The sequence below is a fragment of the Delphinapterus leucas genome, chromosome 1 (genome assembly GCF_059928025.1).
Source record: "Delphinapterus leucas isolate spDelLeu-1000000601 "Yukka" chromosome 1, BTC_Dleu_Yukka2, whole genome shotgun sequence".
NCBI lineage: Eukaryota > Metazoa > Chordata > Mammalia > Artiodactyla > Monodontidae > Delphinapterus > Delphinapterus leucas.
In genome coordinates this window covers 164,678,468-164,704,865 of record NC_143129.1, presented here as the reverse complement: position 1 = coordinate 164,704,865, position 26,398 = coordinate 164,678,468, and the positions used below count along the sequence as shown (strand labels likewise).

The 26,398-nt window shown below is 54.6% G+C and overlaps 1 protein-coding gene across 2 annotated transcripts in view; it reads left to right on the top strand.

Moving 5' to 3' along the window:
* The first annotated feature begins 3,208 nt into the window (after positions 1-3,208).
* The window catches only part of NHSL3 (NHS like 3), a 29,164-nt gene continuing 5,974 nt past the window's right edge, over positions 3,209-26,398 (top strand). The window contains exons 1-5 of one of the 2 annotated variants that reach the window (XM_022575111.3): positions 3,209-3,575; positions 24,949-25,119; positions 25,205-25,260; positions 25,553-25,676; positions 26,252-26,368. In XM_022575111.3, coding sequence (XP_022430819.1) covers positions 3,344-3,575; positions 24,949-25,119; positions 25,205-25,260; positions 25,553-25,676; positions 26,252-26,368 — 700 coding nt within the window. In that variant the 5' untranslated portion in view covers positions 3,209-3,343. Of the gene's footprint in view, positions 3,576-24,945; positions 25,120-25,204; positions 25,261-25,552; positions 25,677-26,251; positions 26,369-26,398 lie in introns of both variants that reach the window. The other variant, XM_022575110.3, reaches the window with a different exon arrangement.

Sequence of the window (26,398 nt, the reverse complement as noted above, 5' to 3'; positions counted from 1 at the left end):
TTCTGGAGGTTCCTGGAGGCCCAGCTGCGGCCCCAGGATAAACACTTTGCTTTTCCAGGGTCTTAACTGCCCACCCTTGAAAGCAGCAGGGGTGGGGCAGGGGCACAAAGCAAGTGATCAGTTAGAACCCCCCCGCCCCCCCCAACACAAATCAGTTTTAAATTTCACCTCTGCCCAGAGGTAGCTGTGTGCCTGTTGGCAAGTCACTCCCCCTCTATTTACGCTTTCTTATCCATGGAATACGAGGACTATTAATCTCTCAACATCCTTGATTTTGCAGAACTGCTCTGCCCTCCAACTGGTCTAAGAACTGAGGGAAGCCAAAGGTGCTCCCACCCACAGCTGCGTGATTTACAGACTCTTTCCCTTCCTGGTGTTCCCTGTAAAATGAGGGAGGCTCAGCCATACCTTGGCGTGGCTGCTTAGTCTGGAGTCTGTAGGTGGAGGCCAGGCCTAGTAGGGGACAAAGCTGGAGCCTATGGGAGGCAGGTCTCCCAAGGGTGGGGGGTCAGGAAGTGTAGGATGGATGTGAAGGCAACATGGGGTGGTCCTGGGTTTTCCAAAAACAGAGGGAGCAGGGAATTCCCTGGCGTTCCAGTGGTTAGGACTCTGCACTTCTAAGATCCTGAAAGCCATGTGGCACAGCCAGAAAAAGGAAAAAAACAAAAACAAAAACAGAGGGAGCAAAGCTGGATGGCCTCAGGGGCTGTAGCCCCAAGCTTGGTTATTGCTGGTTCCTCCCTGGGGACAGGCTGGCAGCTTCCTTCCTGGTCAGGTGACAGCCTGGCTCCAGGATGGACTTTGGGCCCTGCCGACAGCGGCTGCTGGGAAGTCAGTTTCCTTAGCTGCCCAGAGGGCCAGCAAAGAAATGTAGCTGAGCTGAGCAATCATGAATCCAGAGAGCAGTGTTGCAGGCTAGCCCTTCCCAGCTAGCCCTGAGGGGCGCAGAAGCAGGCCAGTCCATTAGGCCAGGGGACAAGCAGGAAAGCTGGGCTGCTGGTCTGAGGGGTGGCTGGAGATGGGAGGTGAGAATGTCTGGGTGTTAGAGTTAGGAGCAGTGAGGGGAACACAGACCTGACCTCTCCCCACTCCCCTTTCCTCTCCTCTTCTCCTAATCAGGGGACCCAATCTGTGAGTTGACTCCTCTGGGTTGTGTTTCTAGGGGAGCTTTTGCTGAGGAATTATATGAGCCACTGGCAGGGCCAACTTCGTGGGCATAGTCCACACGGCCCTGCTCTCGGAAAGGCCCCATGTTTGGTTGAATGCTCTGCCGTTGCCTTCTTGAAATTTTTAATAAATTTTGAATAAAGGCCCTGCATTTTCATTTTGCACTGGGCTCTGCAAACTGTGTAACCAGTCTGGCCACCAGGAAGAAAGGAGGTGCTGAAAGGGTTGGTGGGGGGCAAGATTGCCCAACATTCCTCTCCTGATCGCCACTTCCAAAAGCCAGAGCATGTTTGCTTTCCTCTTTCCTCCCTACCAATGCATCCAGACTCTCCAACAGGCCAAGGCCCTGTGCATCGCTCGCTCTCCAAGTCTCAGCCCTGCCTATAACAATTTTTCTCTGATACTCACCAATGGAAGGAGAGGTAGGGTCCTTAGGGATAGTGCTAGGCTGGGCAGAAGCCAAATGAATGGTGGTTAGATGGGAAACTGAGGCCCAGCAAGGACAGTAATCTGCCCCAGGTCCCCTAGGTGGTAGGGGGGAGGTGTCAGTGATGGCCCAAGTTTGCCACAGCTGAGCCCCTGGGGGCACTCGGGGGCTAAGGCAGGTTAGAGAGGTCAAAATGCACACTCTAATCCTTCTATAATATAGTGAGTGTTGTCTATACTACAGCAGGGCTGACTGGGCTGGGTGGGGACCAGGAGAAAGCTATTTGACCAGGGTCAGGTTGGGTGATGAAGACAAATTCTAACCGGTGGGGTAATCATGATGCCTTTCTGGGGACCCAGTGAGGGAGTCTAAGAGCCCTGAACCCACAGCTGGACCCTAGGGCAATTTCTAGCTCCTGGGGACCAGGCAGAGACAAGACCTAGGTTGTCGATCTTAGCTCCTCTGCTGCTGACCACCTCTGTGCTCTTGGGCAATCACTGTCCTCTTCTGGCCTCAGTTTCCCTTCTGTACTATGGGGGTATCACTCCCTGCCCTGCTTCCCTCAGAGCTTGTTGTGGGATCAGATGATATGAAAGTGCTTGATCAGCTATAATAAAGAGCCAGAGGTCTGGAGGAAACAAGCACAGCATTTTCATGATTCTTAAAGGCTTCCTTTCCCTACCAGCTTCCTCAGTCACACTTGTCACCTGCAGAGGATCTCAAAGCACCTTATAAAGTTGTGAGTTTAATCCAAGATCAGCTCTAATCAGTGTTGAGCATCTCAGTGGAAAATTCAGACCCAGGCAGGAGTGCTCTGGGGACTCCCTGCCTGGCCCAAGGGTAAACTGAGGCACGGCTCTCCTCATCCCAGTCACCCAAGGATGAAGCAGGAACCCAGGAGGCATGGGTCCCAGCTCCACACCGAGGACAGATGGAGGCTGGGGGAAGATGGGGTGAGGAAGGGTGAAGGTGGGGTGAGGAAGGGGAAAGGAGCGAAGGGACGGCTCCCAGTCGCCAGATGGGAGAGGAAGACCCACTGTCGGTCACAGGTCTCGGGTGGGTCTGACGTCTGTCTCTAGAGCAAAACCTCCAGTACTGCCCAGGTCCTGGAAAACATTCTCAGAATTCCTATTGCAGAAGAAGAATTCCAGAATCCCCCATCTCGTCCCGGACCAAACTCAGGGCACCAGGTTCTCTTGGGGTCCAACGCCAACACCTCTCTCCCCCCTTTCCCTGCGCACCCCCATCATCGCCCCGTGCTTCTCTGTTCGAACCCAGCTCTCCTCAGTGCCCCCGCAGAAACGGAACCTCGGTACCGCCCCCTCCCGGACCCGCTCCGCCCCGCGACCCCGCCCTCTCGGCCCCAGCCCGCAGGCGCGGCTTGGGGGCGCGGGACCACCCTCCCTCTGCACCGGACCTCGCCCTCCCCGAGTCCCCGACCTCCCGGACCCGGGCCGGAGGGCCGGAGGAGGCGGGGAGGGGCCAAAGGCAGCACCGCCCCCGCCCCGCGGCCTCTCCCTCCCGGCTCCGTGCCTCCCGGCCGGCCTCCGCGCCCCGCCCGCCGCCCCGCGGCCCCGCCCGCGCCGCTCCCGCCGCCCGCCCCGCTCCTCGCCCTCTCTGCCTCCGCCGCCCAAACTTTTCTGCGGGCGCGTCTCCGCGCGGCGGCCGCCTGCCCGCCCGCCCGACCCCGGCCCATGGGCGCCCCGCCGCAGGGGGCCTGACCCTCGCGCCGGGTCCCCCGGCCAAGCCATGGCGGCCCGCGCGCCCCCCGCCGCACCTGCGGCCGAAGAGCCGGGGGGCCCGGGCGGCCCCCCGCGCAGGAAGAAGTCTCGCTCCGGCGTGTCCGGCCTCCGCCGTGCCTTCAGCTGGCTGCGGGGCAAGCGGCGCAAGAAGGCGGCAGGGACAGAGGGCGCCGAACCGGCCGCCCCCCGGGCCAAGAAGGCGGACGACAAGGCCAGGAGGGCCAAGGGTAAAGGCCGAGGTAAGGCGACCGGGCACCTGGGCAGGCGCCGGGCGGCGCCGAGGGTGCGGCCTGGGTGGCTCCTCTGGGGGTCCGCGGCGTGTCGGAGGTGGTGACTCCTTAGGCGCCGTTGCTTGGGGAGCGAAGAGCCCAGGGCTCAACCCCGCTCGAGATGGAGAGGATCCCCCCGAAGGGGGCAGGAATCCCCTGGCTTAAGCAGGAAGTGTCGGCCGCCCGGCTCTTGGGACGGTGAGGCGGTGCCCCCTTCCCCCAGTCTCACTCAGGTTCTGCCCTCTGCTGCTGAGTCAGGGGGTCAGAGTCTTGACTCTGGCCTGGGGCCAATGGGAGAGGCACGTGACCTTGCATCTCTGGTGGGGGGGTCCCTCTGGGTCTGGAAAGCCAACTGCACTCAAAAGGTGTTTCAGTCGTCGAGGTGGATCCGGGTTTCCAGCCCCACAGAGGACCCAGCACGGAGCATAACATGCTTTAGGTTCTTAGCAGTGTTAGCTTTTCCTACCTGGCCCCCCTCACCACTCACCTGGGCCAAACCGCAAACATCCACCTCCTGGGGTGGTGAGCTCAGGATCTGAGCCAACTGCCCCACCCACCACTCCTTCTCCCCGCCTTGGTAGAAACGGTCTTGTGTTGGAAGTGTGCTTGCAGATGGGGGAAACAGGCCCAAGTTAATGGAGAGGCGGTACCTGGGGCAGCGGTGGTTACCTGAAGTACTACAACTAATTCCTTGCCTCTAGGCTCCCTCTGGCCTGATGGATGGGCAGCCTGAGGGGAGGGGTGGCTGATCTGGCCCATCCCTACTGGAATCACTTTTCTTTTGGCCGCTTGCTTTGTTCTTCCCTCATCTTCCTCTCTGTTTCTGTCTCCTGATTGAGGTGGAGGGCATGAATCTCTGCAAGAGGGTGGGGCTCCCTTGGGGCCAGCCGTCCTAGGAAGTCTACCTTTCCTGTGCTCCTGCTTCAGTGCTAGAGGTGAGGAAATGGCGGTGTGTGCAGGCCAATCCCATTCTGCCTGTTTACCCGCCCAGTGTCCTTTAACCACCTCCTCTGGAGGATAATTAGATGGAACACTTTAGGGGTCAGGAAGAGGGTGAAAGGCCTCTTGTGTGATTGCATCCGGCCTGATCTTCCTTTTGGATATGGGCCCTGCTCCCCTGCAGCCCAGCCACAAACAGAAGTTGGGTGCTGGGGCTGAGATGACTGGGCCAGGCCCCATGGGAAGGTTTGCATGAGGGGTGTTTCCAAGGGCTCTGTAGTCCCCACAATATATGAAGTCTGTCCCAGGGCTGCCCCACTGGGGTTCAATCTGAAGTCATCCCTATCACACTCAAGGGGGCATGGGTCAGAATTGCAGCAGGATGGTTTGTGGTCCGACTGTCAGGATTAGAGATAGAAGGCTAGTGGCATACCCCAGGGCAGTGGACACTTTTCCCCTGGGAGATCAGCCTGGGGGCAGGGGCTGGAAAAGCTGACTCTGTAGGTCCCTGCTCCGACAGTCTGGGTTAAGGGTCATTGGGTCAGTGGCAGGCCTCCCCCTGCCTTGTGTTTGGTATTGGGTAGCACTGGGCTTTCTGGGCAGCAGGTCGACCTGATTTGGGACCACGTGCATGGGCAACACCTCCCAGCCCCTGGCTGTTGTTTCCCCAGGTCTGAGGGTGGCCGTAGGTATGTCTGGAGGAAGTCCTGCTTCCTTTTGCTCCAACCTCCTATTATTCCAATTGTTTCCTTGTCACCTGCCTGGCCAAACTTCTTTTCTGTTTATTAAGAGAAATAAATCCAATCTCTCTAATCTCCACTGGCACTGCTGGTCAGGAAGGGGAAGCCCAAAGAAGGCTTAACTCTTTCTGGGGAAAATGTTTAGAATGAAGATTGGGGGAGATGGGGAGGAGGCACACACAGAAAATTCCTGGGAGGTCAGGGGCCTTTGCTAGGGAGGTCATTATCTCCCTGCTCCCAGTTGCTGAACCAAAGACCCGTAGATGCAGGTCTTGGCTTCTTTAATCTGAGTCCCCTACTATAAAAGGGAAAACTGAGCTTGGGATAGATTTTGAGCCTCTGTTTTCCAGAACCCCCGTGCTCCCCGCACTGCCCTGCACAGACTTAGAAAGGAAAGAGAGGAAGTCTGACATTTATTTATTATTCTGAATGTGCCAGAACCCCCCCCCCCACCTCCCCGCCCCGCATCCATTACCTCCATTATCATTTACGACCATTTGAAGATGGAAAAACTGAGGCTCAGGGACAGTGAGCAATTGATTTGCCCACCTGGGATTTGAACTCAAATCATCTGACTTCCAAAACTGGTCCTGCTTTCATGATTCTCCCAAGGACATAGACCAGGGGGTAAGGCTTAGAGATCTTCTCATCCAACCCATTGTACAGATGGGAAGAGGCCCAGAGAAGAGTGAGGGAACTTGATAAAGTAGGAGGAGTATCAGAGTCAGGCAAGTTAATGAGAGTTCACATCCTGGCCCAGCGGTTAGCAAGCCCTGTGACACTGGGCAAGCAACTTCTCTGTGGCCTCACTGTTTCCATTACTGTCTCTTGAAGAGAGGGGACCTTCTCACTGGGCTAACCTTCCGGCTAGACATATCCTTGATGGGTCTGTGAGCTTTCCAAGATTCTTACAAAAGAGGATGTGAAAATTATTTGAAAGTGAAGTCACCATAGAAATGTAAGGGGTCGCTGTTATTGTGTTTGTGAGTTTATTCACCTGAGTTGTAAGGACCCAGTCTGGAAGGAATGGGCTTTGAAGCTGACAGGACAATTCTGTCCTGGGCCCTGGTCTGCCCCTCTCGGGCCATGTGACCCCGGCAGGTTATTAACCCCTCCAAGCCTCAGTTCTGCTACCTGTAAAATAGAGATAACAAATCCTGGCTTTACAGGGGTGTTTCAAGGATCAAATTAGAAAACAGACATGCAAGTGCATTGTGAATTGTGGAGCATGGTCCAGACGCCAGCGGGTTGCTGCTGCTGTGATGCTGAGGACTTGAGCATTAGCTAAGTTTATCCTGATTCATGTTTGGAGAACAGCTCATTGGTTACACCTCAGATACCCATGATGATGATGATTACTGAGGGGGGATCCACGGAAGGTGGAGTCTTACCTTTGTCCAGCGGAGGGTTCAGGCACAGAAAAAGTAACAGACAAACAAACAAGCAGACATCCATATATTTCAGAAATATCATGTGGACTCTAGACAAGCGTGTGGGGAGGAAGTGTTTCTGGGATGGATGCCAGGACTGGAGGCTGGCAGATAATCGGGGGAGGCTTCCTGGAGGAGGTGAGCAGAGTGTGGAAGGAGGGCAGGGTGCTGGCTAATTTGAAGGGGAACATGAAGGCTGCTATGTGCCAGACCCTGGCCAGGCATTTTCATGAATGTTTTCCCTTGTCCTCAACAACCTGGGAGGTGGTCAGTTACAACCATTTATAGATGAGAAAATAGGCCCAGAGGGTGAAAGTAAGTTGGTCAAGGTCATTCAGCTTCATTCATTTGAAAAAGACATATTCCTTACTAGATAGTGTCATGTACTGGTCAGGGTAATGCAAATATTTGGGACAAGACGGGCAAGGTTCTTCCTTGCATGGACATGATGAACATAGCGTAGCACTGACAGAGCCACTCAATCTGTCTCCAGAGGCCATACTCTCCAAACAAGATAATATGAGGTTGGATGTGTTTCTGACTCGAGGGGAGTAACTGCTGTAGAGCTTAGGATCAACCTTGGGGAAAGGAGTATACAGCCCTCCCGAAGGTTTCTCTCAGGCAGTGGGCAGTGGCTGGGGGGGTGGGCGCTGGGGATGGCTCCGATACTGATAGTGAGAATTTAGGAGCTACCCTGCCAGGCTCAGCAGATTTAACCCCATGAACGTTGGCCACTCACTCAGGGAGAGCTGTGCTGGGCATGGGGTTATGGAGAGAATCCTGCGTTTGAGTTCTCCTTTGCCAAGTCCTGCCCCATTCTTGGCAAGACACTGTCTGTCTTAATAAAGATGGGGTTTAATGACCTCTGACCATTAGTGGCCCTTTCTCATTCTAGAATTCTATGAGTTTGAGAATGGTCTGGAGGAGCAAGCTGGAAGGGGGAACTGGGGGTGGGAGCTATGTTCAGGGAAGGAGAGCCTACCTTTGGCCAGTCAGATGGACATGACATCGGGACCCAGTGGTCTGGATGTCATAGGAAGGTGGGTGAGGATGCAGGGTGAATAATGCCAACTCTCCCTGCTGAGGAAGGGGCCTGTGTAGCTCTAAAGCAAAGTGAGGACCCAAAGGCACTTTGGTTAGTGGTCACTTTGCCTCTCTGAGGTCCAGGTGGTATCTGTTTGCCTTTCAATAAACACTCCATGTATTTCCACATTCTGTGCCATTGCATGTGCTGTTCCCCACCTAGTATGTGTTTCCCTTCCCTTTTCTATCCAGTACTTCTATTCATCCTCAAGGCCTGGTCCAGTGTAATCATCTCTGTGATACTCCTGGGGAAATTATTGCCCCCAGACTCTAGAGCAGGGTGCTCAAGAGATTTGGAGTTGAACAGCATATGCTTTTCTTTCTTTTTTTAATATTTATTTATCCGTTTATTTATTTGGCTGTGTCGGGTCTTAGCTGCGGCATGCGGGATCTTTTGTTGCAATGCGCGGGCTTCTCTAGTTGGCGCACGGGCTCTAGAGCACACAGGCTCAGTAGTTGCGGTGCGCGGGCTTAGTTGCCCTGCAGCCTGTGGGATTTTAGTTCCACGACCAGGGATTGAACCCTTGTCCCTTGCATCGGAAGGGGGATTCTTTTTTATGTTTTTGGCTGCAATGGGTCTTCGTTGCTGTGCTCAGGCTTTCTCTAGTTGCGGCGAGCAGGGGCTACTCTTTGTTGTGGCGTGTGGGCTTCTCACTGCAGTGGCTTATCTTGTCGCAGAGCACAGTCTCTAGGCATGTGGGCTTCAGTAGTTGTGGCTTGTGGGCTCTAGAGCGCAGGCTCAGTAGTTGTGGCGCACAGGCTTAGTTGCCCCGCGGCATGTGGGATCTTCCCGGACCAGGGCTCGAACCCATGTCTCCTGCATTGGCAGGCAGATTCTTAACCACTGCACCACCAGGGAAGCCCGGAAGGTGGATTCTTAACCACTGGACCACCAGGGAAGTCCCAGGATATGCTTTTCTGGTCACCTTCTTCTTGGGGAGGGGCATCTCAGTGTCCTTAGCCTGGGGCCTTGACTGATGTGATATGGGCAGGGCTCCCTCTGCTGTGGGATACATCAGTGGGGGAGTGGTTTCCATAAAGGAGTCTGGGTCCACCTTCTCCAAGCCCCTCTGAAGTGATGAGCATTGTCTGCCTTGGGTCCAGATGGGAGAGGGGGGTCTCACTAATTTATTTCACAAATACTTATTAAGTATTTAATATTAGGTAATAAGTACCTACTATGTGCCAGACTCTGTCCTGAGGATGAATGAAAGACAAGGTCCCAGTCCTCGTGAACCTCACAGTTTGAGGGGGGTAGTAGACATTGAACAAGTAATTAAGGGTCAAGAAGTGTGACTAAGGAGGGAACAGAGTGATCCCAGGGGGAGATCAAAGACGGCTTCCCCAAGAGGTGATGTGAGCTAAAATGGAAGAATGAGGGGAAGCTGGGGTTGAGGGATTTGCAGAGCTGGAACCAGGCAAGGCTTCTGTTGGGGGTTGGGACCAGCTGGCTGTCGCATTCCGTGGGCACAGGCATCACCATACCTTACTGTTCTGAACATCCTGAGGGCAGGCCCTGGGCTGACTGTCTTTTCCCTCTGCCCTGCCCAGCACAGGGCCTGGCATTAAGTGGCTTTGGGTGATAGGTGGGTAATCTGATATGGGCCCCCAGAGCATGGGTATCTCCAGATCCTGGGCGCTCAGAGCTGATAGCCTGAGATGTCACAGGGAGCCCTCATGGTACATACAGATGGGCAACTGAGGCCCAGAGGAGGAAGTGACTTGCTCAAGGTCATACAGCCAACCAGTGTTGGAGGCGGAACAGGAGCCCACACCTGCCAGGCTGACTTCAGCTTCCCCACTCCTTTGTTCTGACTTCAAATGGAAAATCCCATCCCAGAAAGGGGACTCGAGCAGGGGTGGGATGAAAGGAGCAGGAAGCCGAGGCCGAGAAGGCCTCATCCATCCCCTCCCTTACCTCTGACACCTTCAGAGAGGGGCCGGGTCCAGCTGCCTCTCCCCCTCCCTCCTCAGGGGAGGCCCTGGATCCGCACCGGTGGCACAGGGCCCAGGTTCTCCTGGAAATCCCCTTCAGGCTGGGGGGCCCTCCCCCCCCCACTCTCCCTTTCCCTGTGGCCAGAAAAATCTCTAATCTGTTGTCGGCAGAGGGCAGTGGGAGCGCCTCCCCTCCCCCACCCGCCCCTCGGAAATTCCCCTCTCCCCGAACCCTCAAAGCTCTCTCAGCTGCTCCTGGCCTGTCACATGCTGAAGAAAACTAATGAGAGGAGGCATTGTATATTGTTTAGGCCGCAGTGAATGTGGCGGAGTGGGGAGAGCAGGTGTACACACCTCTGCCTCCCATCTGGAGAACCCATGGACGGCCACCTCCAGTCCTGTGGCTGACTTGGGGGAGGAAGTGGGTGGAAGCAGCTTCCTTGTGCAGCAGGGATGAACTCGTTGTCCACCTCCCCCATGACTATACTCCCCAGGACTCTGTGCTCTAGTGTTCCGCTGTCCTGGGGGCCGGTTCACCAAAGGCTGTCAGCTGCACTCCCAGGGTGCTCTGTGCTGGCATGGAGGGGAGATGGAGACAGCTCAGCCTGCCAAGGGTTTAAACCCTGAATCTTCTGGCAAAGTGCATGCTTCCCAGGAGGCTGCTGGTGGGGTCTGTTCCGAGTAGGACCTCCTGCCTGCTTTAGGATACCCTCTCCTCTAAGCCCCTAGCCAGCCGAGGCCTTTAATACTATCCTCCAGGAGGGTCACGAGACACTCAAGCCCTGCCTTGTGGTTCCAGGAGTTCTGGTCCATATGCCTACCATACCATCTACTTCTTCCCACCAGTCCTACCCCAGGCTCTCCCAGGCTCTCCCATGCACTTGACTTGTTGGTAGTATTCTTCCTCCTGGATCTGGGAGCAAGTATAGCCTTTGTAGTGAAAGAAGGTAAGACTGGGAGAGTGCCTTGGACTCTCTTGCCTGTGCCTCTTCACCTCCATTAGTGCTCAAGGTGCCATCACCACCACCTTTGCCAGTTTCTGTTCAACATGTAGGGATACCTACTGTGTGCCAGACACTGTGCTGAGCCTGGGGCTACTAGGAGGAGTGAGAGGATCAGTGTCCTTGAGGAACTTGTTTTCTGGTTGGAAAGGGAGATACCAAAGCAAACTGTTGCCTTGAGACAAGTGCTGGGTTGGTGTTACACAGGGTGCTGGGGAGCCCTGAGGTGTGATCAGTTCTGTATCTGCGGACAGCATTAATGCCTGTGGGAGCCCCAAGAACTGGGCTGGGGGAGGAGGGGGGGGTCAAGGAAGACATGGAGGAGGACACTGTCTAGCAGGGCCTTGAGGACAGGCAAAGGTGGAAGAGGAAGGAGCTCTGAGAATGAGAGGGGTGTGGTCAGAGATGAGGCTGAACTGGTGAGCGGGGGCAGCTCCTGCAAGGTCTCCTGTGAAGGCCAAGGTACCTGCTACACTCCAGACATCCTTCTAAGCTCTTTGCATGCCTGTCCTCACTGAATGCATGCCAAGGGATTTGGACTTTACCCTTGAGTGTTCTCTCTGCCCCCCCATACCACCTTTCCCCTTTATGGGCCTCAGGTTCCCCACCTGTAAATTAAGGGAATTGGACCAGCAAATCTCTGAGGTCTCATCCAGCTCTGCCACTAGGACCCTCTTCTCTGTGCGAGGCAGGGAGCCTGCTGCACACAGCGTGGTATACAGTGTATGCTCAACAAGTATTTTCTGGGTGGATATATAAAATACCAGCCCCTCAGGGACTACACTGTTGTCAACCTCAGTCTCTTAACAAGAGATGGGCCTCAGGGAGGGTGTGGTTCAGCTTTAACTCTCCCATTTTGCAGGGAGGGAACAGGGTGTCTTGGAGCCACTGGGCATAAGAGGCAGTGAGGTGCAGTGGAGGGGCTTGCCCCGGTGGCAGAAAGGATGAACCTTAAGGGGATTAGAACTGAGGGCCGTGGGCTTCCAGCCCAGGGCTCTTTCTCTGTCTATACCATGCTGCCCCTGGTTGGAGAGATGGCAGAGTGATCGTAAAGGAGAGTCCTTGCCCAGTATGTGGGGTCCTGGGCAGGTCCCTGGACACAGGGCACTTGTGAGAACATAAAGATGTGGGGGCCTTGGGCAACCTGGAAGGCTTTCAGAAGGGGTGAACCTTGGTCTGGGCTTTGAAAAACAAAGACTTATTTAACGGGAGATGAGAGAGAGTTAGGGTTAGATGCACACAGACATGTGCTTCCATGTATGTTTACCTATATGCTCCATTACTTACACATACCCCACCCCCCAAAGGTAGATAGATATGGGTATATCAGCAGACAATTGCACAGTCATATTGATACAGAAAAGCACATGCAATTACAGTCTTATAGACAAACGTTTTTACTTACATGCACTCAAGCAGACTATTACACACTCAAATACACAAAAAGCTGTGATATTCAGCCAGCTTGAGGGAGTCACAATTATATAGGCAAATACACAAAAGCACACATCCAAACCTATGTAAACAGACTCAGTTATATGGATACAGGCATGCAGTCACAGGTGATGACACAGAGAGGAAACCACATGTTCAGGGTCACAGATGCACAACTACACAGCCACATTCAAGAACGCAAATACAAATGCCCAATTACATGCCTTCCTTCAAGGTCATGGAGAGGCACAGATAAAGTGGTGGGGTAGGTAACCTGGAGCAGTGGGTATTGGACTCAGTCTGGGTTTGAGTACTGGCTCTGTAGCTTAATGCTGTTTGACTTTGGGCTAATCATTTGACTTCATGGAACCTCAATTTTCCCATCTGTAAAATGGAGATGATAAAAGTACCTACCTTACGGAATTGTTTTGTGCATGAAATTAAGTAATGCATGAAAGCAGTTATCACAGTGCCTGGCACATAGGAAGCGCTATATAAAAGGGTTCTATTGTTATTTTGAACACCATTACTACAGAAATACAGTCAGATAGATGTATTTGTACAAACAAGCAGAGACAGGAGATACACAGACACGTGACACTCACGGGGTGGTGGTTGGTGGGCCCTAGCAGCAGCAAGGCTCCAGACCCCGCCTGTCTGGAGCCTGGGCCCCTAGTTCTCTTGGTTCAACTGCAGTCCTCAGAGGCAGCCCCTGGCCTGGGAGAGCGAGCGATCCGTCGGCCCCACCTGGACAGGCCCGGCCTTTCCCAGAGCACTGGGCAGGGCGGCTCAGCAGGTCTCCCAGGTCCTCAGAGGGGTGGAGCTTACGGGATGTGCGCCAGGCCCCGCCCCCTGCCGGCCCCTCCCTCACCCCGGCCATTGGCCGCAGAGCCCGGGGGCGTGGCCGAGCTGGGGCTGGGGGCGCCTGCGGTGGCCGCCCGCGCTTCTCTCTGCCTCCCTCCTGTGGCTGCGGGCCCGGCTGCCGGGCTGGTAGGGCTGCGCTAGGGTTCCCGCGCCGGCTCCCGCGCCCACCATGGGCAACTCACACCACAAGAGGAAGGCCCCAAGCGGCCCCCGGGCCCGCAGCTTCTGGCGGTTCGGGCGGTCGGCGAAGCGGCCGGCAGGTAGGGGCTGGGGGTGGGGGCGGGGCAGGAGGGGAGGAGGGTCTTCCTGCCGCAGCCGCCGCCGCCGCTGCTGCCCCCTCCTGGGGCTTGTTGGGTGTGAGTTTGGGGGGCCGGGGATCCCCCGCACAGACCCCACCCCTCACATGCAGACAGAGACACATGTACGCACGAATACCCGCGGGCGGGCACATGTACATGTTCACAATTTACAGTCACATACACAACACCCACTCAGATGTATGGACATGCAGACACAAAATCACATACACATTCACACCCACACGATCGCTGTGGGAGGCACAGATCCTGAGATTCAGGTACATATACCTATGTATACGGTTTACCCAGCCACACGAACACCACCACAGTCGCAGATTCAGACACATTCGTGTAGGTACAGTTGCCCAACGTCTTAGGCACACGTATGTACACACAGGTTCAAAACTGCACAACCAGCCAGACCCCAAAGCACTTATACATACACACACACACACACACACACACACACACACGCACATTTGTTCCCCAGGCTTTAGCCCGCACAGGCTGAAAGTTTGCAGGAAGGAGGGGAGACAAAGGTTGAGGGGAGAAGCAGGAAACCAGGGGCTGGAGACTCGAGCCGCCTCCATCTGGCTTGATCGGGAGTCGGACTGGTTCTCTGGGCTCCCTCCCCACCCCCATCCGCACCGCCGCTGCCTCTCTCTGTCCCCCTTCCCCCCCCACCCGCGGTCCCCATGGTCGCTGCCGCATCTCCCCCTTTCAGTGCAGCCACCGAGCTGGAACGCAGCCCTTCCCAGCGTGCTGCGGGATCTGTCCGCGGGTCACATTCCATCCTCCAAGTCGGGGGGAGGGGGCAGAATGGGAAGGCCTCCAACCCCAAGGCTGGGAGCCAGGATTCCTGGTTCCCCCCAGTGGGTGTGGCGGTTCAGGGTATCCCCGGGTCCCAAGAGGTGTTGGAGGAGGGGCTGTCTAAAGTGCCTAGTTCCTCCGCCTGGTGAATCCAGACATGGGGTAGGGGCAGGGTGGGGATACACCCCCCACCCCGCAAGATAAGGGGTCTCCAACAGAGTCGGGTATCTGCTGGTTTTGGGGAATGAAAAAATCCTGGAGAAGGTGGCTTGGGGGGCCTCCCTCCTGTGGTGGGAGAATCCACCCATGACTTCCCAGGATGGCCTACATTCCTAGAGGTTCTGAATTGAGCCTGATGATCTCATCCCTCCATGCAGGGGGCAATAGAAAGGGCCTAGGCTGGGATTTAGGGTGTCTGGGTTCTCAGTGTTGCTCTGGTATGGGCTCTGTGACCTTGAGCAGATTGCTTTCACTTCTCTGGACCTTCCTGGCTCCTAGAGGGAGGCCTGTCTGTGAAATTAGGGCAGCTTAGCTTAGGTGACTTCTTGGGACCCTTACAGTTCTGGCTGGCTATTTCGTCGTGAAAGAGACTGATAGAGAAGGTGGGCTTGTCCAAGGTCATTGCCTGCAGTGGTTTGAAGAATAATCATGATTATTAGGAAAAGGATTAATTAAATTCTGGTAGGCTCTCTGAGGTTCCTCAGAAGCTGGGTTGATGAGAGACTCCTGGACCTTCCAGTAGTCTCCCTGTCCCAGTAATCCTGAAATCTAGGCTGTGCCCACCTGTCTCTCCTCTTGGAATCGGCACCAAGGGGCTGGGGCTGGGGCTGGGGCTGGTGAATCTTCATCTGCCCTCGTATGGCCACTCTAATCTGATGGTTTCCTGAGAACCAACTGTGGATCCAGACTTGTGACCATTTGTGGTGGGGGAGAGAGAGATTAAGAGGCCTGTTTACAATCTCTGGCCCGCCAGCCCTTACAGAAGAGGCCTGGGGCTTCTAGCATCTCTTGTGCTCTTCCAGTTCCTGCTGCAACTCAAGGGTCAACCAGGCTTTAAAGGTGTTCCTAAAAACCCAGAAAGCAATGTCAAGGCAACATAGAAGAAAGCGTGGGGAGCTAGGGAATATTCTAGGCTATATGTTAAAAGGCTTTTGGGTTGTGGTCAGTTTTAGAAAACTGGGGAGCTGGTATTAAAGAAGTAACTGTAGGGTTGGAATTAGTCCTGAATTGTTGATTAGACAAGAGAACCTGCCCAGGGATGCATTTCAGCTCTGGGGTATGGTCGTGAGCAAAGGCATGGGGTTGAGACTGAGTGTGGAGGCTGGAAAGCAAAGTAGTTGAGGTTTCTTCCTTGTGCCTGGGAGGAGAAAAAGTGAATGTAAACCTCAATCTCTGTTTTTACTTGTGCTGAGGATTCTAAGGCTTCCCTGGCTTCAGCCTCTGCTGACACAGGTCCAGGTATGGGACTGGGGCTTGAGTGCTTACTCCTTTGATTAGTCTGTGAAAGGATGGGGGAAAGAACGCAGGGCAAGCAGAGAGGGCTGGAGCCTACAGGCCAAAGGGAGCCAGTGAAGGTGTTTGAGCAAGTGAGGAGCCTATGAAAGTGGTATGTTAGGAAGATGGCAGGTGCAGGCAGGACAGTTTGGGGGGTGGGGTGGTGAGAGTGGAAGCTCATAGAACAGTCTGGAGGCTGTTGCAGTAATCCAGGGGAGAGGCTGATGAAGTGAGGGCTGGGGACAGGTTGAGGGCTGTGGGAGTGGAGAGGAGTGGCAGCTGCAGAGACACTGCGGAGGAGGTGGCAGAAGTGATAGGAAGGACCTGGGATTAATCAGATGTTGAGAGTATGGGCCAGAGAGTGCTGTGAAGGCTCTATGCGTGAGGCTGCTTGGCTGGGGGTGGCAGCAGAGCTAAATGCTATGCTAAACCCTTTACCTTGATTAATTCATTTGTCCTCCAATGGTCTTACAAGCTGTAAGCTATTATTCCCATTTTACAGATGAGAAAGCTGGAGCTCAGAGAAGTTAGGTCACTTGTCCAAGGCTACTCAGCAAGGAGGTTGCTGAACAGGGATTCAAACCCAAGCCTGTCAGATTCCAAAGCCTGTGCTCTTAATTATTTTAGGTGTAGATGGATATCCTCTTATGACGGAGGGGCCTGCATGTCCTCCGGGTGAAGAAAGCCTGAGGCCCTGGGGGATTTGGACTCCGTATGGTGCACAGGTGGAGGAAGCACTATGGAGGAAGGGCAGGGGTTGAGGACTAAGCATTGAAGCCGCCAAGAGCTCAGAGAGGGAGCTCGTTGGCAGTGGGAGGGGAAACTGACTTTCAAGGAAGGGTTGGTCCCATGTTACAAGTGCCCTTGGACCATAGAGAAGGGTGAGGGTGAATAGGGAGAGGCCTCCTCACTGCTGCAAAGACATTGTAACCTGCTGGGATTGTTTGGCCTTGGTTCTCAGGAATCCAACTCAACCCTCCCAGCCCCAGGCCATCTAGGCACTTGGTCCTGGGAAGTACGGAGGATTGGTGGAGGATGTGAATTGGGAGCTCAAGGAGCACCCCCAGCACTCTGTCCTCTTCCTGTTCCCACGCATTATACTGTCAGGCTTACACACATGGCCCTCCTCCTGGTAGGGTTTATTGTTCCCACTCTGCAGATGAGATTGAGGGAAGGGACTAAGTCATTGGTGGAGTCAAACTCCGCCCTGCCTCTGGACCTAGAGCACCAGTGGCCGCAGCTGGGAGAAGACCTGCTCCTGTTACCTCCCTTGCCCCCTTTCTTCCTGTTTCCTCCCCTTTACTGGGGTGGGGAGAGAGACTTGTGGCCAACTGTATGTCTAGACTTGCTTGTGGGAGCCCTGGGCTTCCAGATAAGGGGCTGGCCCAGCCCTCTCTGGTCTGAGGGATCTGAGATAAGCTGAACCCCCTTGCTGCCCCAGGTCCTGACCCAAAGTGAGGGACCACTCCCCTCCTTCTAGCGGCAGAGTCATACATGCCAAGGGCTCCTTAGAGATCATCTCCCCAACCGTCCCACCTCACAGATGAAGAAACTGAGGCCCAGAAGAAGGCAGTGCCTGATTCAGGATCATGCTTCAACTGAGGGGCAGTGAGAGCTCAGGCCTAGGACCTCTGACTCCCAGGGCAATGGGATATCTGGTGTGGGCTCCGAATTCCCTTTCCTCCCAAACGGGGCAGTTAGGGCTGCTAGATAGGGCTAGGTCACTGAGGAGCTCATAGGAAGCTGATGTTAAGTGTCCCTTATCAGACCTTATCTTAATAGTGGTTCTCAACTCCACTTGAGATTTGAAGAGAGCTCCAGAAGTGGATGGGAGAGGAGGCCTCTAGGGGCATGGGAAGAACAGCAGCCAGTATGAGCTGGGCTCACATCCTGATTCTGCCATTATTAGCTGTGTGACCTTGGGCAAGTCACTAACCCTAGGGGAGTGCCTCTGTATGGTGAGGAGGATTTAGTGAGAGACCATGTGTGTCTCAGTCAATTGGCACTCAGTAAATGCTGGCTTATGATCGGTGAAAGTGAAAAGGCCCCCATGCCTGGATAGGCAGAGGCTCCCTCTGATGACAACACTGTGTTTACACTTGGTTGCGTGGCTTTAACTTTCCCAGGCACTCTGTGAGGTGGGTATTAGTCCCACTTTACAGATGAGACTGCAGCCCTGAGAGGCTGATTCATTTGTCCAAAGCCTGGAATCCAGACCTTCTGACTCCCAGCCTTTTTCTCTCCTGGCTTCATGGTGGCTGCCTCTCCGGCATCTATGAAATGAGGATAATCATGCCTTGAAGGAACAAAGGAAAGGGCTTTGGAAAGTCAGGATCTCACCCTGGCCGAAAGAGATTATTATGTTACTGTCGGCAGCAGATACTGACCCGGAAACTCATTATGACATTTACTAATATTATGGTAGCTAATTCCTCCCTGTGTTACTGCCCGTTCCCCCAGGCGCCTGTAGGATGGGATCCTCCCCTTCCTGTCCCAGGCGCTCCCTACCCACCAATATTTACCTTAGAACCGGCCTGTCAGCTCTGCCCTGGCTAGGCTGGGGCTTCGCACTGAGAAGAGGAAGGAGGGAGATTCCCCTCGTGCAGAAGTGGGGTGCAGAGCTCCCCCACTTTTGGCAGTGACTGAGGCTATGGCCCCCTCCCTCCCACGCCGACCCCTTAACTTCCTGAGACTTAGGGTCACTAAGGTGTTTGCAGTGAGACCGAGGTTCTGGGCTCTGCCACTTCCTGTTTGGGTGACCTTGAGCAAGTCACTGTCCCTCCAGCCTTGTGCTCATTTGTAAGAAGGGGACTCACACCGAAACTCATGTTTCTCATTCGCTTTCTTTGAGACAGTAGAAGAGGAAAGTGTTTTGAGAGAACTGTAAAGCGCCTTCGCCTGAGAGTTGTATTCACTTCCTTTTGTCTTGCCTCTAAGAGAATAAAATCTACGCGTGCTCTGGATTCTGCTCCTGTGGGAAGGCCCGGGTCCCCTCTGGGCCTTTGTTTGCCCACCAGTACAAAAGTGAGGGGCTGAGACTTAGGGGCCTCCAAACACCCTGAATCCTGGCTCCAGAGCAAGGCCACCTGGGCAGCTGTGCCCTCCCACTTCATTCCTCTCCCCTGAGTCAGGCCGGCCTGGCTGCGGGGGCGCGCCGCAGCCCCCGCCCCTTGCTCTGGAATGGGGCAGGTTGAGGCCTCACCCCGTGGAGGATGTTGCTAAGACAGTACGTACGCATGCGCACAGGTGCACGTGGCCTTGGGGGGCGGGGGCAGGGGCTCCCTTTCCTATTCCTCTCTGTTTCCAGGCTCAGGGGGGCCCCAGAGCAGTGGGTACATGCATCTGCCCTCGTGTACACGCAGCCACCCAGCAGGACCCTGCATGAATCTGCGCAGTGGCGCTCGGGTGTGGGGAGGGCGTGGACTAGGGAGGCTTGGGTGTGCTTTGTGGACGTGGTGGTGAGAGCACCCGCCTTTGAGGGATGGCCCCAGTGAGGCTTTTTGGAGGTGCGGTCTGCACACTTCTGCTGGTGGTCTGTATCTCAGCTCCTTCCGGAACTTGCAGGTGTGCTTCCTGGTGTGCGTGGCCTGGAGCAAGGTGTCTTCTCAGATCCAGGAAGCCTCCTCCCCTGAGCAGGTAGGGGAGGCAGAGGCTGCGTGGTGAGCCTCAGTCCCAGGCTGCACCTCTGGACTGTGCTGGGGCTGAAGGTCCTGGAACACGGACTCCCAAGTGTGGCCTTAGGCAAGGTTCTTCTGCTCTCTGGGCCTTAGTTTCCTTGTGAGGTGCATGCTCTTCATCCGAGGCTCGGATTTCTGAGCCTCTCCCCAAACAAGCTACAGGTGTGTAGACCTGCGCCTGGGGTGGCTCAGAGGGACCTCAGGCTCTGGCCAAGGTGCGGGTGGGGGTCGGGGGTATGGGTGTTGCTGGGGGAACCGGATGTTATCAAGTGTGAGAGCCTTGGATCCTGCTGGGGAATTTGCAGCTGTGACCCTGACTGCAAGCTATGGGCCTGGGACCTTGATGAGCTGATGTTTCCCCCCCCTGACTTAGCAGAGCTCAGCCCTTAATTTCCCTGGTTGGGAGAAGCTGAGTATGCCTTTGTCCTGCATGGTTGAAGGCTCCAGTTTTGGAACCAGCCAGAGCTTGGGAAGTCACCTGGCTCTGTGAGCCTCACAGGTCAGTTAACCAGGAGAGTATCTTTGAGTACCTGCTTCGAAGGACTGTTGTCAGATCTGTGAGGGTAGAGACTGCCTTCCACCAGCGCCTGGCATGGTGCCTGGCACGAATTAATCACCCTACAAGTGTCGGTCTACTGCTCTTTTCTGTTTGAGTGGGACTAATAAGAGGGATGGATGGGTCTGGCCTAAGAGAGAGGGAAGAGGGGAGGATGTGGTCAAGAAACCTCAAATTTGGGGGGATGGTAGGGTCATCCAAACCTTCTTCAGAGGGAGATCAGGTTTGTAGCTGGCACAGTGGGCAGAACGTGGCTTTTGGATTCAAGTGGTCTTGAGTGTGAATGCTGTCCCGCCACTTACCAGCTTTATAATGCTTGCCCTCTCTGGTGTCCATTTCCTCATCTGTAAAACGGAGATAAAAGTGCTTACTTCTTGGGACTTCCCAGGCGGTCCAGTGGTTAGGACTCAGTACTGTCGCTGCGGGGGCCTGGGTTCAACCCCTGGTTGGGGAAATAAGATTCCGCAAGCCTCACAGCACAGCCAAGAAAATAAATGTGCCTACTTCTTAAGAGTGTTATTTAGATTTCAGTGATCTGAGGATATATACTATCTAGCCCCACAGAATTTTGTTCTCTAGAGAGCAAAGGCTCAGGTGTCTGCATGAGTGGTCCCTGAGAAGTGGCACAGCAAATGGGGAAGGACCAGTAGGAGGATCTTGCAGCATGGGAGCCATTGTGGATTCTTAGATCCCTAGGGACTCAGAGAGAGAGAAAGGTGCTGTGAGAGAGGGGTGTCCTCAGAGTCTGGGGGACAGCACTTTATAGTTCACAGATCTTCTCTTCCACAGTCTCAGCTACTCTTTTTTTTTTTTCTGGCTGCAGCGTGTGGCATGGCATGCAGGCTCTTAGTTCCCCGACAAGGGATGGAACCCATGCCCCCTGCAGTGGAAGCACGGAGTCTTAACCATGGGACCACCAGGGAAGTCCCTCAACTACTCTTTTTGGAGTTGCCAGGGGGAATCTCTTTTAACACCGTCAATACTCAGCTGAACCTTTAGTACTGACCTCTTGGGGCTCTTTGAATAAAATCCTGACTCTGCCAAGGCCTCTGGGGCCCTACCTGACCTGGCTCCTGCCTTTTCTCATCTGCCATTCTCTCCCTTGCTCATCATATTCCAGCCCCACTGGCCTCCTCTCTGTTCTGGGAAAACCACCCCACCACTCCTGCCTCAAGACACCTTTATGCTTGCTGTTGCCTCTTTCTTTTCTTTCTTTTTTTTTTTTTTTAATATTTATTTACTTATTTGACTGCGCCAGGTCTTAGTTGCAGTACACAGGATCTTCGTTGCTGCGTACGGGGTCTTCATCGCGGCATGCAGAATCTTTAGTTGTGGCATGCGAACTCTTAGTTGCAGCATGTGAGATCTAGTTCCCTTACCAGGGATCAAACCTGGGCCCCCTGCATTGGGAGCATGGAGTCTTAGCCACTGAGCCACCAGGGAAGTCCCTGCTGTTGCCTTTTTCTAGAAGGTTCTATGCCCAGCACTTGCCCTGGTTGGCTTCTTCTTTAGGTCTCAGTTCCAATAGCCTTTCCTTGATGCCCCCTAAAGTCACCCACTTCCTGTCACATCTCCTCAGCCCTCACTATCTAAAATTATTTTGCTAGTTTACCTCATTCGTGTATTCATCAAATATTTATTTATTTATAAAAATTTATTTATTTATTTATTTATTTATTGGCTGTGTCAGGTCTTTGTTGCTGCGTGTGGGCTTCGTCACGGTGCGTGGGCTTCTCATTGCGGTGGCTTCTCTTGTTGCGGAGCACGGGCTTTAGGCACGCGGGCTCAGTAACTGTGGCTCGCGGGCTCTAGAGTGCAGGCTCAGTAGTTGTGGTGCATGGGCTTAGTTGCTCTGCAGCATGTGGGATCTTCCCGGACCGGGGCTCGAACCCATGTCCCCTGCATTGGCAGGCGGATTCTTAACCACTGCGCCACCAGGGAAGCCCCTCATCGAATATTTATTGAACTCATAGTATGTGCCAGACACTAGGGATATACTGGTGAACAAGATAAAAGTTTTCCAATAGCTGTAGCCCCTAGTACTAGTTTAATAAATATTTGCTGATTAAATGAATGGATACAACAATCTTATAAAGAGGAGTTCTTAGCCTTGTTTCCGTGTGAGGTCATGACTTGTATGTGATGGAGCTGGATTTGAACCTGGACCTGACTTCGCTCCAAGCACCTCCCCCCTGCCGCCCACTCTTACTGCCCTCACCTATGGCTAATTCTGTCCTCCCTGCCCGGTGATCCAAGAGAGCCGCTGAGTCACAGAGTAAGATCAGTGAGAAGAATCCTGGGCTGGAGGGCGAGAGGTCCGTGTTCAAGGCCTGTCTCTGCTGTGTGACCTTGGCGAGTTCACAGTGCTTTTCTGGCTGTTGATGTTACATTACTGAAGTGGGAAGATAATCCTTTGGAACGTCTGGGGCTGGACATACACGTGAGGGGTTGTTAGCACCAGCCACTGTGATTCTGCTCTGGGCATCTCCCCGGCTTCCCAGCACTGTGTCCTGGGCTGGCTCCTGCTCCTCCAGGGACCTCTGCCAGTGTCCTTGCCATCCGCCCAGGCAGTCCTGGGCTTCTGCCTGGCTGCTCCATGCTGTGAGCCCCTTCCCCAGGGAATCACCCTCAGCAGCCAGGAGGACTTGGGGGTGGGCACCATGCCAAGTCTAGTCTAGTGGCTCTTCCACCCACCATCTGGCAGCCGGCACCCTTGCCTTAGCTCTGGCTCGTGACTGTTTAGAAAAGGACTTGGGGACAGGGGTAGTGGGCTGCCCCCGGAATTGAGTATCTTTGGCCCTCCTAGTCATCCTTTGCACAAGAGCCGAGCACCCAGAGACTCCGTGCCTCAGTTTCCCTGCCGGAGTCTGGGAAGGTGCCTGCTCCTGCCCTGCACTCGAGGGGCGGGGTCGGTGGATGGGCGGGAGCAGTGGTGAAGGTGGGAGGAGGACCTGGAGAGTAGCCCCTCCCCCTCTTCTGCCTGGAGCCGGCGCTCTGCGGCTGGGCGGGCAGACTCATCCCCTCAGCGCTGGGTTATGGTGAAGGCATCGCCGGGCGTTCTGGAGAGGTCAACGTAGGGGACGGTCCGAGTGGCATCGGCAGTCATGGTGGTGTTCCTGGGCCGCCACCTCCCGGCGCTCCTCGGGCTCTTCAAGAAGGGTGAGTGGGTGTGGCTGTGGGGGAGATAAGAGATCTTCGACACCCCCATTGGCCAGACCCCTACGTAGAATGGGGGATCAAGGCCCGGGAAGGCGGTGGGGTGGGGGATGCGGGCTGGTAATGAGGCCAGACTCCCCTGTCCGCCGCGGTGCCTTTGTCCAGCAGCTTTCCTACTGCCTTTGTTTGATTTCTGCTTGTGTTTCAGAGGATGGCTCTAGGTGTCTCTGACCTTGAAGCCCGCAGTCCTCGGGCAAGATTGCCTTCCTCCAGGGGTACTCATGCTTTACTGGGTACATCCCAATACCTCAGTTCCAAGAGGTAGTGCACCCCCTCCCGGGTCAAATCAGTGTGCGTGTGGGAGGATGGGATGTGGAGAGCAGAGTAGAAAGGAAAGTAGTACCCCTGGAAGTTGGGGAGCAGATCAGGAAAATCGTGTTTAGAGGCCTGGGGATGAAGTTTTGAGGGGAGGGGCCTATGCCCTCCTCCTCCTAGGAACTGGGCTTTCAGGCCTGGATTAAGATGTGGGGGCCAGAGGGCCCCCAGTTTGAGTGTGATTCAGGAGTCCCCTCGGGAAACCTGGAGTTTAGTCTTGGCTCTGACTCTGATTTGCTGGGTGACCTTAGGCAAGACCTTTCCTCATTGAGCCTCTTTGTGGACTTGTAAGATCAGGAGGTTGGGGAGAGGAGGGTCACTGAGAGACCTCCTAGCTCTGACCTTGTGGGATTCCTGAGGATTCCCTGGGCGGGAGCTTGGCTGTTGAAGAATGCGCTGAGGAAGGCGGAAGGGACAGTTCAGGTGTCTGAATTGAAGATCCTGATCTTGGGGCGTGGCCCTTTAAAGGGCTTGTTTTGTTCCTGTCCCTCCACAAGGTGCTGCCAAGGTCACATGACCCTGCCAGAGCTTTTGCTTATGTTGTGGGTTCCGTTTAAAGGGGGGCTGGGGCTGCAAAGTGCTGACACAGCCCCTATTCCCAGGATTAGATGCCCAGCTCCTCCATGGGCAGGGCCTGTAACAATATCCTTTGTAATGGACCCCTGGGTCCTCTGCACCAGGGCCCTGGGCCTCCAGGAGAGGGGGATACCTGGGACTGTTCCGCAAAGAGAGGCTGGAGCTGCCTCAGGGGGAGTGGAGTGGCTGGGGTCCCTCTTCTCCCCTCCCCAGCCTATCCTTCCAGTAAGGGACAGCTGCATGGGTGATTAGGGGACCCAAGTGGCCATATCCTTGGCTTAGCCCACACCCCAGGACTTCCTGGGAATCTGGTTATGACCTTTGCTAGTGCCCACCCCCTTCCTAGTGTCCCATGTGTCTTTTTCTTGGACCTGGGCCAGTGGAGTGTACAAAGAGGTGGTTTGTCTTCCTGTAAAGTGTAGCTCAGGATCTGGAGACAAGAGAAATGTATTTGCTATGGGCTATGTGTACACTGGAGTGTCTTGCATGGGGCCCTGAGTGACAGTTGTGTGTATATTTGGGTACTGTTTGTGTATGTAGACTGGGGACTGTGGGTGTCATGTGTATATGTGACGGCTGGGTGTGCTCTTGGTGTGGGTACACAGATGTGGTTTTACTTGGATGCTATGTGTTTGTATACATACTGAATGAAGCCTGTGGGTGTTGTGTGCATATATGGTGGGCATGTGTGCCTTGGGTATGGTGCCCTATATGGGGCCCTTTGTGTGGTGTGGGTGCTCAGATATATGTACACTTGGATTATAGCTTGTGTATGTACTTGGGGGCTGTGTATATTGAGTGTATACCCCAGGACTGTGGGTTGTGAGTACAGACTGGGGGAAGTACGCACTGCATGTATGTGCAGGTGCCCTGTGCACTCTGGGGACTGTGGGCGCCCTTGTTGCAGTGCCTGTGCCTTCCCAGGGCCCAGATACCTTTGGGCCTCACTTTCCTTCCTCCTCCATTCCCAGCAGGCTCTGCCAAGGCTGAGAGTGACAAACGACTAAGTGTGGGGCCAGGCCAGGGGCTAGGGTCTGCAGTGGATGAGCACCAGGACAATGTCTTCTTCCCCAGTGGGCGACCGCCTCACCTGGAAGAGCTGCACACGCAGGCCCAGGAGGGGCTCCGTTCCCTCCAGCACCAAGGTAACCTCCTCCTCCTCTCTCCAGCGCTACTTTCAGCTCCCAAAGTCAGGGGCCTAGCTCAACATACCTTTCTGATGCCTTTCAGAAAAACAGAAACTGAACAAGGGTACCTGGGACCATGGAGACACACAGAGCATCCAGGTGAGCCCTGCCCCCAGCTCAGTCTTGATGTATTCCTCTCTCCCTGCTTGACCTCTGACAAGTATGTCCTTGAACCCTTCTGGGTCTGTTTCCTTTCTGTATCATGAACTGCTAGACGAGATGCCCCCGAGGGCTGGTCCAGGGTAGCTCTAGCTGATGCCTGCTCAGTGCTAGGTGATCCTGGGGCAGGTCGGTGGGGGGTGAATCTGAGTCAGAAGTTACAAAGGGGAGCCTGAGGAGGCAAAGGTAAGCCCCACTCACGCCTCTGGGCTGATCCTTCTTCCCCCAATAGTCCTCCCGGACCGGGCCAGATGACGATAGCATCTCCTCCTGCAGCCAGACCACGTCCTACACGGCTGAGAGCTCCACGGCAGAGGACGCTCTCTCCGTCCGCTCTGAGATGATCCAGCGCAAAGGTATCCACTCACCAGCCAGGACTGTTGGGCAGGAGAGGGGGTGGTGGGCACCCAGCACCTGCAGCTTTCCCTTTTCCTCCTAATCTAGTGTTTCCCAAGACTGTGATTCAGTGGATTCAGGAAACATAGTACCTGTGTCCTCTTGGAGGTTCATAATGAGCATTAACTGAAAAGCAGGACAGTGAAGAGTTGAGAAACCTGGTTTTGAGCCTAGTGTTGCTATTTACAGCTGTGTGATCTTGGGCCAACCCTTTACCTCTCTGTGCTTCTGTTTGATGTTCTAGAAAAATGAGGATAAGAATACGTACCTTATTGGAATGAATGCCAAGTGTTTAGCATGCTAACACATTTAATAAGTGTTCGCTAAATGGAAATCATCATTATTGACCTAGTAAAGCCTTCCAGAAGGCTTGCAGAAAAGTGTCTAGCTTTGTTTAACCCAGCTTTGCCCATGCCTACTTGACTGTGGAAATCTTTTCTCACAGAGTTCTTATTAATATTCTATAAAAGTTGTGCTCTGCAGAATGTGCCCCAGACCTGCTCTAACAGTTTCTCTCCCTGGACTCTGCCCGCAGGCTCCACCTTCCGACCGCATGACTCATTTCCCAAATCATCTGGAAAGTCAGGCCGGCGGCGGCGGGAGCGGCGGAGCACGGTGCTGGGACTGCCACAGCACGTGCAGAAGGAACTCGGTGAGCGCCTGCTGAGGAGGCTGTGGGCGG